General features: G+C 41.5%; 1 protein-coding gene across 3 annotated transcripts in view; it reads left to right on the top strand.

Moving 5' to 3' along the window:
* The first annotated feature begins 1,545 nt into the window (after window positions 1–1,545).
* jmjd1cb (jumonji domain containing 1Cb) overlaps window positions 1,546–12,312 on the top strand; it is a 108,312-nt gene continuing 97,545 nt past the window's right edge. For all 3 annotated transcript variants that reach the window (XM_083994333.1, XM_083994332.1, XM_083994331.1), the window contains exon 1: window positions 1,546–1,945. In XM_083994333.1, coding sequence (XP_083850459.1) covers window positions 1,790–1,945 — 156 coding nt within the window. In that variant the 5' untranslated portion in view covers window positions 1,546–1,789. The remainder of the gene's footprint in view (window positions 1,946–12,312) is intronic.

Raw genomic sequence — 12,312 nt, 5'->3', positions numbered from 1 at the left:
AACCTTTGCTCGCTGCAACAATCCACGCCCGCATGAGCCTTGTTCTCTGCTGGGCTGTGGAACTGCCAGTCTGCAAATTATTCCACTCCTCCCTGTGTTGTCTTTGACAGAGACCTAAGGGTAGATGCTGCAGCTCAGACCTTAGTGTTAATCTTTCTGGATCTAGCAGCAGCCTCTGACCTGTTGAACCACCACATCCTGCTGTCCATATACTGTCTAGTCTGGACAAAGTGTGTTCTTTATTTGAATCCTATCTCACTGGACATTCTCTCTACTGTGCCTATAATATCCATATCCCATTGTCCCTCTGCAGGGGTGTCCCAAGACTCTGAGGCCCCTTTTTATGTCTTGAGTTTGGTTATCACTGCTTCACATATCACTGCTGCACAGATACCATTTATACCTGTCATTCCCACCAAGTTGTCCCCTATTGTGCCGCTTTCAATGTATAACATAAAAAAAATTCAGGCCTTACCTGACTCAGTATGCCACCCATTGGCTCGTCTCACCTGCTGCATTCATGCACACTAGTGAAACCCTTACAGATGATCCAGAATGCAGCACCACTTGTATAGTTTTCAATCACATCACTCCACTGCTCATTGACTTCCCCTGGTGGCACCCTGGCTGCCTGTGCTGAGCTGTCCTTAAAAACATCATAACTTGCCAGACGAGTCCTTACTATACACCACACACTTATAGTGCACTTCTGTTACCTGATCTCCCACTTTGACATAAGATCAGAGTACTTATACCAAGCCCTTGTAAGTCACTTGGGATAAAAGCCTCTACCAAATGAGTATATTTAGTGTATATGTATAGGTCCATATAAATGTTGGTTGATAGAACAATTGAAATACGTTTAGCAATAGTTCAAAGATAACCACTGACAATTACTAGAAACTGTTGTAGTTTCTGTGATAATAAACCCATAACCGTCAATCTCATCTTTGGTTTTCTGACTGAAAATAAAACGAGAACAATTTTTATTTTTATTTAATTAATATTTGATAAATTAGCCTAATATAAAAATAAGATAATTTAGGTCTTGATTTTTTTTTTGACAAAGACTACAACCCAGAGGGTGGATTACATAGTTAATAGGCTATATAGTATAGGCTAATTCACTAATTCAGATTTCTGCCATTTTTGTATTAATTCGCGTTTTCTACTTTGCCATGTTAGTAACTGAGTCTTATTTATAACAGCATCAACTAAACATAAAATTATTTTCCTTACAGCTTGTGATTTCAGGCTGTATAGGGACTGTTGTAGTAGCCTAGTTAATATATTAGTATCAGCAGTGGCACTAGAAGTAACAGTAGTATCAGTATTATTACAGTAGTAGGGTAGTACAGGCAGAAGTTGTCAACAGTAGTCGTGGCAGCTCTACAAGCACGAGCAGCAGCCGATGCTCGGCGAAAGTAGTACGGATGGGGTTTAATTGGGCGGAGGGACACAGCCGTGCTACGGCCGTGTGAATGCCATGGGATCCAGCGGAGAAACACAGTATGGATGGCGGCGGTGATGCGGTCCAGTGTTCCACCGTTTTTTTCAAGCGGAGAGAAAAGAGACTGACGCTCGAGCGGGTGGAGACTGCTACACATTTAAATCCCCCGGGTCGGTTTTCCAGCTTCTAGCGATAGATAACTTTTCCTTTTTCTTTTTTTTTTTCTTTCTACCGTTGGATTCTTTAGAGCTGAATTAATGTCGTAAATGACAGGTCTGTAAGGGCGTCGTTGTTGGGAAGTTTTTGCGAGGGGGGGGGGGATTGGACCAGCAAAGGGCCATGGCAGTCGAGGCTCGGCCGGAGCTGGTCGGGAAGCGGTTCCTCTGTGTCAGCGGGGACAAGCCGCCCGAAATCGGCGACATTGGTCGGTGGCCGTGGAGGTCCGGGGTCATACGAGCCGTGAACCATCTTGACAGCGACAATCCCGACCTGACGGTAAGGAAAACCCCCGACTTTGTGCTCCCTTTTCCACTCTGTTACATGCAAAGCAAATGGGGAAATCTCTGTGGTTGGTGGCTAGCCAGCGAGGCAATGTTGTAGGCTTGCCAGGCGGAAATTATTGTATGGATTTGTGTTAGTTATTATGGCTCAGTGGACCCGAGGAGTACACGGCTTCTGTTTATCATTAGTTTCCACTGAAATGTCTCTCTGTGGATTGTGCAAGTTCCACCAGTTATTAGACACTTAAGCAAGTTGGGAGGCGGACTACCAGCAGGGGGTTATAGAAAGCAGACAACACACTGCTTATTTACACCAAAATCCTCTCTAACGCTGTCTCATTCATAAATCATTTACTGTGGTGAAGACGAACCTCCATGTTTTCATATTTAGTCAACGCCAATAATGGTTAAAAGCAGTTATCTCTGTGTAGTACCACTGTCTCCACAGCACTAAACGTTAATTTATCATTAATCAATCTGCTGATTAGAAACACCTGGGATCTGAGCTGGTATTGTGACGTTTGTGTGAGAGAGGCTGCGTTTGTAAGAAAGAGAGAGAGTATGAGAAAAGCATGTGCAGGAATTTTGAGTCCCGAGCAGCTATACGCTTTAATCTGCTGTATACTGCAAATCAGCTGACGGAGGTGAGGTTGGCTTCCTAGATTTACCCCCCGGCGTTACAGCCTTTACGTCCAACTAATCCCCCCGTCACCTCGTGGTTATTGACCACAATCTACCTTTTATTTGTGAGTGTCGATCGTCCGTGAAGGCTCGTTTTGCCCCCGTGTCTCCCAGGCGGACAACAAACCCCCTCTCCGTCTCGGACAAGGACGCAGGAATGCTAGGACTTGTAAAAACATAAAAACTGGCTCGCTGCAGGCTGAACAATGGGCAGTTTGTCGTCATGTAGAATAAAAAAAAACATTATGTGCAATTTCAAAAACAGCTCAGTATTGTCACCATCGGAGCTTTCAGTAGCGGATATATTTCCTGCATGATGTGTAATTATCGCGCTCTTTATACGGGCAGTAGCAGACAGGCAGTGATGGATGGAAATCTAAGGCAATATACTGGTCTGATTTCACCCCCCTTCCTCTTCCCTTTTAAAAGAGGTATTTTCACAGTGGGTTAACATGCAAAAACCAGCAAACAGTGAAATATTTACCATGACAAGCCCTTGGCTGGCTGATACACTGCACTGTCTCATTGTACAGTGCCTGTTCCCCGTTTTCTTTTGTTCACAGAATCCTTCTATCTGGCTATGCAGATAACTGGCCAAACCCAAGCACAGGTCTGATTTGATTATCCAGCCTGTTGTCTTTGTACATATGTACCAATGCTTGATAACAGTAAGTCATCAGATATAATACTATCAACTAATGGTCGTAAGTCTCATTCATTGTGTGACTTAATTCGAGAGGCATCTGTTATTGTGGTCCTTGTGTGTTGTTCATCAGATGTAATTTAAAGCATACAATTAGACCGGTGTGTCAAAGGTCCTCACATGTCATTGACTACTTGTGGTGCTTTCTTTGGGATTAGTCAGTAGTGAATTCCTGGTGTCACAGGTTCAAGGCTTTCTGTGATTCTCTCTTGGGATCAAGCATTTACATTAAATAGTCTGTGTTTTTTGACAGTAATAGTGAGGCGGCTTAATGCCACGGGTCCATTACACTGTCATAGCTGAACATGTCTCAGATGTGTAATTGCGTGTTCCCTCATCCTCACATTTGTATTTCATGTATCGCACAACAAACACGTTTGCAGCTACCTATTGCCATCGGTCTTGTGGTGTGTGTGTGAGAGATATAATTTAGGCAATGAGTAGTGTTGTGGTTTAATTCCATACAGTGGGGCACAGTCTCATTAGCAAGGGGCTTAACTAGCTGAGTGAATACAGTCGAGAACGATTGGAGATTAGATTAGAAGTGTGTCAAGCCAAGCTGTCAAGCCTTTGTCAAGTGTCTGTGGTCAGATCGGCCAGTAGTACAGCAGTATATTGGGTTAGCAACAGCTCATCACACCTTTGTATTATTGTATATCTTAGTGAGAGAATAATGCACATTATGTATCAATGAGTATAACTATGACAACAGACAGATTGTCAAATCAAGTGTCTAATAAGTTCAACCATCAGAGGGTTTTACTTTATGACAATACGATTTGTATTTTTATGGCAGTTAACTCACAACACAACATTGTTCTCAGACAGTAACAGTTCCAATATGGAGCCAGTTCAGTCAATTAATTGATTAGTAAATCAAAATAAAGTTAATCAGTAACTCATGTTTATTCAATGGGTCCATCAATGTGTTGATTTTCAGCTTTCCCTTGTCTTAGCTTGCAGTGAACTAAATGTTTTTGGTGGATGAAGATGTCACTTTGGGCTCTGGAAAGTAGTGATGGGCATTTTTTTGGGGGGGGGTTTTGAATGTTTTATAATCAAAATATATCAATTAATTGAGAAAATAATTGGCTGATAAATTGACTGTGCACATGTTCATCAGTTGCAGCCCTAGTCTAATATGATTTGAGAAGTGATGTTGAGTGTGAAATGCTCTCGCTTCATTAGACAGCATGTGTGTATTTTGAGATGTGCCTCTGCGTAATAGAAAGCAGCCTTATGTTTTATGATGTGCAGAAGAACTGAAAATAAAAACTGAAGTACGTTGGTAAACGAGATGCACACAGTCTGATTCTGCACACCTTGAACAAGCACATGATAAGATCTTACTATCTTTTGTGCACTGATTCAAGGTTAACACTCCCAGTATGAACTGTAGTTATGCATTACTAACTACTATGATGCAGTGTAATTAGTAAAACTATGATACCTGGCAGACATTTCTCTAGCTAAATGTTACCAGCTGTGGCAAATACTGATGATATGTTATCCTTATTATCATTTTCAGGTTTCAGATATCCGTGGTTGTGACGGCCCCAGAGACATCTGGCCTCACAGGAGATTAGACCTGTTTGTGGACAAGGAAATATTAGAATTACTGATGCATTTTGCTCAGTTGGTTTAGACATAATTCTCTGTAGGATGTATGAGAGCAGGAATAGTACACACAGTATAACTGAAGGCTGTCCAGCTGTTTGTGCATATGTTATTTATTCTTCTGGGATATTCCTTCTCCTAAGTAGCAAGCTATAAAAGCACAGTTTCATTGTCTAACACTTGGTTCACATTATGCAATGGGCTCATAACTAATTAGTAGATGTGATAAGATGTATGTGATATGATGTAACATTGGGTTGAGGCATATTCTGGGTATTTAGATACTGAGCTAATGGTGTAGTCGGTCCAGTTTTGTTTGTAGGTTTCAGCTAAATGTTAGCACTTATAGTCATCATGCAGTTGCTTACAGTCCATTTAAGGTCCCATTGTTTGAGTTCCTTCCACCTGATAAACTGGATAATACTTTATTAGCTTGACTCATTTATTGTTTGTTTGGACGTGGAATTAAAAAAAGGTCAAGAATGCTCTCAAGTATTAAGATGCACTGCCCAATTAATGACATTGTAAATTATTTTCCTTGTTGACCCACTATCGATGCTGCAGGGATAGTCACTGAAACAGAAAACAGAAAAATACATGACAGCGGGAGAGAGTCTGATGACATACAGAGTGAAATGCAGGGAATCTAAACAGCATTGTAATTCCTCTGCAGACACCTTTTTCACAGAGAAAAAGAAAAAACTCAGCAGAGCTGTATTAGGCATAAAACTGCCACACTCATCTGGATTCACAATGAATGGAAAGAGCGGGGCAATCAGGTCACTGCCTATAGGAGCCTTTGTTTTCCCTTACAGTCCACTGTGTATGTGTGTGTATGTTTACAGTAGCAGTGCTGCTAGTTTGTTTTTAGGGCTGTGGCCTGAAGTTCATCTCCATGTGGCTAATCAGCAGAAAATGACAGACTGAGCAGGAAGAACCTTCCATACACAGTCTGCATAGTTGTTGCAGTGCTGCAGTTCAGCCAGTTTAGAAACATTTCTAAGCTGCGTGTGAGTGTGTGTTGGGTTGTGAATAGCAGCATTGTTTAGAGTGGAAACGCACACTAGAGACACGGAGAATAAACATGGCCTAGAGAGAAGCTTACACCTTCTAATATCGAGTTGTGCATACATGTATGATATAATATGAATCAGGCTGCACCCTTTGTTCCAGTTGGACTGGGATTTTTGACTATTTTGAATGCTATTCAGTGCTTTTCAAGGTTGCAATCATGAAGTGTTTTTTTTTTTAAATCATCAGCTTGCCAAATTTCTAGTATTGTAAAATGTTCTCAAAGCACTGAATTGGTAACTAGTAGGCCTAGTCGATCAGATAATTACTGTCTTTTCTGAGTTTATGTTGCACCATGCTGAAGGGACAATTACAGTGTTAAATTGTTATTACTTATAAGAAATAGATTATTTCGATATCATCAAACTGCATTATTAACATTATTTCTCATCTGTATGTAGTTTGTTTATTGTGAACTATAGATGTTAGAAAATGTCAGTAATAGCTTAAAGCAGAAGTAAGTGATATATTTGTGTTAATATAAGTCTTAAATAGTTATATCTTCCGACAGCAATCACTTACATAGAGTGTTTGGACTGAAACACGGGTCTCTCAGTCCCTCTGCTCTGAGCCGAAGAGAAAACATTTATCGTATCCTACAGTTTTTATCCAATGAGGAGAGAGAACGGCATGCAGGGCTGTGTGTGCAGCCAAGGAACGCCGTGAATGTGGCGACGTAGGGACGAGGACTGTTATGGTGCGTTCAAGGAAACTCGTATTTTTCCGACCGTGAAGTGGTACCAGTTCGTTCTGGTACGAGTTCACCGGTCGGAAGTTACGAGTGGCCGTTATAGTGACTTTCACCGGTAAAACAGGTCGGAAAAACATGAGTGGGTTGCCTGAAACGCTACAAAGTCGTAAGTTGTGACTTGAAGCTGTAATTTACGATTTCAAAAGCCTGCCTGGAACGCAGCATTAGCGAAAACGACCGGACCACTTACTTCTGCTTTAATAATGAGTTCAGCTGTATTTGATGGCCTTCTATTAAATAAATGAAATAATAACTATAATATTCACAATATAGCTCCCCATCACAGATATGTAGCAGGGTGTATTATAATGATGGTTTTAGTGTTCACAATACAGCACAGAAACCTCAGTGAATGAAGTGGAAATGCTTGTAACACATACTTGGAAATACAAAGAGCAATAATGCTGCTGTGGCACAGCATTACGTATGACAATGCTGCCGTTTATTTATCTTGTGCAGTCAGCCTTAACATTGTCATTTGAACAGGTTTACATACCTACCGTATATATCTAAAGACAGAATGTATGGACAGCAACGTTTATTGTCGCTGTGTAACCTTCAGGTATGTTTTAATGTTGATGTGTCCCATTATTCACTGTGCATTATGTCCTTGTGCTGATGTCTACAGGCAGAACAGAAGCTCCTCAGGCTCTCATTGGCTTGTTGTTTTTTTTTACTGTTCAACAGTAGCTGTCATTGTCAATTTCAGTACAATTGGGGACATAAATGTTGTCCGTTGAATGATTACATAATTAGTCTTTATTTATCGGGTTGACATTCACACACAGACAGTATTGCTATGTGACTCCCAGGTTATGTGGTGTTTGCGCAACTGGATACACTGAGTGTTAGTGGTTTGTTTTCTGGTGCCTAAGGAAACAAAATGCAATCTGAAGCCAGGATGGGCTGGCTGGATTTCTGGCTGGACGTACCCCTCCCCCATCTCTTCAACACACACACGCACACACACACACACACTGTGTGAGTGCACTAAAGCTCCACTACATCACAGTGCTACATACGGCGGCCATAAAACCTCTATAGGTTCGCAGGCTTCCCAGATAACCCTGGGAATACATTAGGCTCTACTACACAACAGCTGCTGTGGTTTCCTGGTGTACTACACTACACTACTGTTATTCTCATCACTAAGCTGTGATGGAATTTGTATTTTAGAGGCATATAATGCTAAAAATGCATTGTGTCTGTTAAGAAAAGTGACAAAACAACACATGGAACTTGGCAAGACCCAAAATAAGTGACTGCCAAACATTTTGCAGTTAAACATGAAGTTGCAATGTGTTCCTTATAGATTATGGTATGATTGTCTTTCATACTGTGGAGCAGTTTTTGAAACCATTGAGCATAAACAGATTTTATGGCTGTACATGTTTAGATTTTGGTTGATGATTTAAGAGAATTTTCACTTTGGTTTCTCAGCAGCCACCATGTGATTTCCTCTTAAAAACTGATCTGATTGCAGCAAGTTCTCCAAGTGTTTATGTTGAGTGAAGGAGCTGGTGAACAGTCAGGCATCTGGACAGCTGGAAATGATGACTGTCAAGCTTACCCAGCCACTAGAACTTTGCCGGGCTGGTCAGGCTAAATACTTCACAATATCAATCAGTATACAAAATGAAATATACATTACTCTGCCCTCAAACCTGATTTCAGTTCACTACACATTTGTGATGAGAAAGAGACACATGACAATGGCTCACTATGCTGTTATCCACAACAGTGGACCCAGAGTCTTGTTAGTAAAACATTCAGTGAGAAGCCCAGACAGACTGTGACTGTGTCCTGAATATGGAATGAGTAAACCTCCGCCTGTCTGACTGCTGTTATCTCCATCACACCATTAGACAGCAGCCTGTGCGCTCACAACTGCTCTGAATGAAATCCACCACCACCCATCACTGTTTAGAGACCCAGGAGCTGATCAAAACGATGTGGTTTTGACTCAAATTGGCATATTCAGTCTGGATATGGAGGATCAAAAATAGATTTTGTTGGTAGTGGGAAAGTCCCACTAGTGTGGAACACGGTGTGTTTTAATAAATGTCCCTCTCTGAGCTGAACCATTCGAGTCCGAATCATTTCTTGGAGCCGGAGCTTTCCTGTGTATTTTCGAACACTGCTGTCAGGGAAAACTGGTGCGGCCCTCTAACTAGACTGTTTTACCAAAGAATGTGAGGGAAGCTATTTTGGTGTAGCCAGTAATGAGGAGGTTGTGCTTGTTCAGTTTGGAACATCTCCCAAATGAATTGAGCAACTGCAGCTCATGCGTGTCCATCTAGTTTGGCTGCGTCTTCTCTTTTGAGTAGAAGACGAGATGTCACCTGCTGCTGTTTGTATTCTGTCTATTTCTGGGGCCGGGACACTCTCTGAATAAACTAGTGTCTTCCTGTCCACCCTGTGAGGTAAACCTGTGACCGTTACTTGTTGCTTCCTCGTTGGAGATAACAGGGGACGCTGGAATGCTGTCTTACCTGTCTGTCTGTCATCCTTACCCACACCAGTTGACCCAGAAATGCAAGTGCATAGTTTGGGTTTAGCATCGGTAGGGACACCGCAACCTCTCCAAAGCAAAAATGACTTTTTATACTGTAAATGGATGGGCTTAATAACATTAGATCTGTATTTACATTAAGATCTGTATTGACATTTAATTAAAAACTATATAGACAATAATAAATCAGGGATTAAAAGAAAGGCGACTGTAGGGAAATGTTACTGGAAAGGTGAAAAAAACAATCAATAAAGCAAATATTTGTAGGGACATCGATGACCTCCCAAAACATGTTCATACCTACACCATAATGTAATTCACTTAGCCTGTCATTAACTGTTCCACTGCAGTAACATAGTTGCTGCCAGTAAGAAACAGAATGACAGTGAATGTAAACAGACTCTGCTGCAGCCTTTTTAGTTGCATTTCGATCAGAATCAAAGTTCTCGGGTTTAGAAAGACTCCCATCCATATTAGTGGCACGGAGGTTGACCATGTCAGGTTTTGGGTGTCCTCATCTCTTGGGACCTCAACGCTGACACCCTATAGTCACGATGGCTCAACTTGTCCTGCCCCATGAGCAGCCTGCGTCTCCATTTGGTACCGGCAGCTGCTGCGTCTCAGACTGAAGAGAACAGCAGAGGGTGGTGAGATCTCACCATTGAAGCTCTCCAGCTTACTCACCTGCAACATCCATGCTCCCACACACCACTGTTCATCTGCCCTGCAGTACATTGCTGTATTCACTTTACATCTCTGTTCTTGATGTACAATGCAACTTTATTGTCTGAGAGCTCTGCTCTGTGTTACGACAGTAAAGTGAATCTAATATAATTAAATTTAAATTGATAACTGATAGTGTAGTTCATCATTAATAACATTCATTGCATGTTGTGCCAGTGTCCTCAGGGCAGTGACTTGTATAACAGCTTTTGTAGACGCACATTTAGAGTGCCAGATTAGCTGTGTGTGACCTCTGCTCACTTTTGTCCAGTCTTTGTCCTTTTCTGCTGGCTGTCTTGTCTTGTTTTGTTTTCCATTATGGTGTTATATGTTGTACTCTTCTTCCAGTCCATCCCAATCTCTTGTCTCATTTCCTGTCTGCTCCTGTCCTGTCTCAGGCTTTTCCTTTGTATTTATTGGACTTAAACTGGATTATGTGTATTACCAGGCATTGTAAACATAACCATGCTGCCTTCATAAAGTTCCTAAGATAAAATAATCAGGTCGGTTTCATTCAGAGAAGCCACACTGTTGTACTGTGATTTGCCTAAGTAGCAGGTATGGACCTTTGCTTTCAGTGATGGCCTGAGGTGAGTGTAGAAATATGAATTCATTCTGAGACTGGGATCTGTTATTGCATGCTCCACAAACCTTTTAGCTGGGTACATTATATTTATGGGAAACTACTAGAGCGCAAACAAGTAGTTGATTAATTATGTTGTCAATTATAAGAAAATTAATTGGCAACTATTGGGATGGTTGATTAATTGTATCGCAAAACTGTCAAACATCTGCTGCTTCCAGCTTGTCAGATCTGTAGATTTGCTGCTCTTTGTTATGTATGAAGAGTAAATTCTCTACCCTTTAATAATTATTAGCCCCAGCACTTGAAACCATTGCAGTATATTTTAAAGATGTAGCTATACGCCTCATTAGTGAAAATAGTAAAGTTGCTAATTGACTGTCAGTGGAAAAGAAGCCGGCTGCTGTTGTGTTCTTTAAACCTCACACTCTGGCATATTCAGCCTGGCCTTGTGCTGTCGGTGCATGACTCACTGACTAGCTTTCTGATATGAAAGAGAGAGTGAAAAATCGAGAGAGGGATGGAGAGGGAGAGACGGCGAGGGGTGCAGATGAAGGGAGGAGAGAGATGTTTCAGAGAGCTGAGGCGAAGGGGAGAGCGAATGCTATTTGAAAAATGAAGAGAAGGAGAGACAGCGAGAGAAAGTGAGAGAGAGCTGTGTACTCTCATTAGTCATTTGGTTTTCCAGCCAACCAGGCTCTCTGGTAGAGAGAGAACAAGAGAGCAGAGGATAAGGAAAAGAGAACGAGAGAGGGAGAGAGAGAGAGAGAGAGAAAACGGGAATGTGAGAGAGACAGAGAGAGAGAGAGAGGGGTTTCTTTCTCCTCTGTCTGGCCTCTCTCCCATAGCAACAGCGGCTTAGCCACGTGAACGCCAGTTCCTTTGAGTTCACCCACTGCACAGAATTTAACTCCTTCAGTACTGGATTGTGGTACAATACAGCAGCACGAAGCCGGAGAACACGACTCAACACTGGAAAGAACAAACATACAGATGATTCGCTCTGTTTGTTGATTGTCTGAATACAGTATATTATGGTTATTAAATATAAATAGGATATTTCTGTGTTACCAAAGGTTTTGCTTCTTTGCTACCATCTTGTAGAGTTGAATAGAAATTTGTCACAAAATTCCATCACAGATACAGAATAAAAATCCTTTTATATAGAGGGACATGGTGTACTGAACAGAATACTAATACAGAGCGGGTTTACCTTCCTTTAGAGTGGGGCAGAATAGCAGCATATAGAACAGAAATGTTGAGTTATATCAAGTGGAGGTGATAGAGAGCAGTGGACTGGCTCCACTGTTTGGTGTTGGAATGAAACAGTGGACTGATTGTTTACTGGAGCCGGTGTGGGACAAAATTGATTTCTGTGGGTTTCTTGACTCCACTGCACAACTGCACTCTGTAAATGAAATGCAAACAGAGAAATCAAATCTGTCAGCCAAGACAAAGAGCTTTAAAGTCAGATCACTACCATTGCTGTCATCACCATATAGCAGGGACACAGCTTCCAAGGCAGGTTTTTATTCAGATCCATAAAGCTAATACAGATTTGAAAACATAGCCCATACATAATCAATTACAGTAACACAAAACAGTTGTAGGGGCGTGTATTGTAACCATTGTTGTATAATAGTGTAATAGTGGAGTTCTGCAATCCTAGTTTAAATTGTAGATTCCACTAATGTATTGAATTACCAAGCCTTGGTACAGAG

Source organism: Trachurus trachurus, assembly GCF_905171665.1.
Source record: "Trachurus trachurus genome assembly, chromosome: 19".
NCBI classification, from domain to species: Eukaryota; Metazoa; Chordata; class Actinopteri; order Carangiformes; family Carangidae; genus Trachurus; species Trachurus trachurus.
Note: the sequence above shows the minus strand (reverse complement) of the source record. Positions and strands in the feature narration are given on the sequence as shown.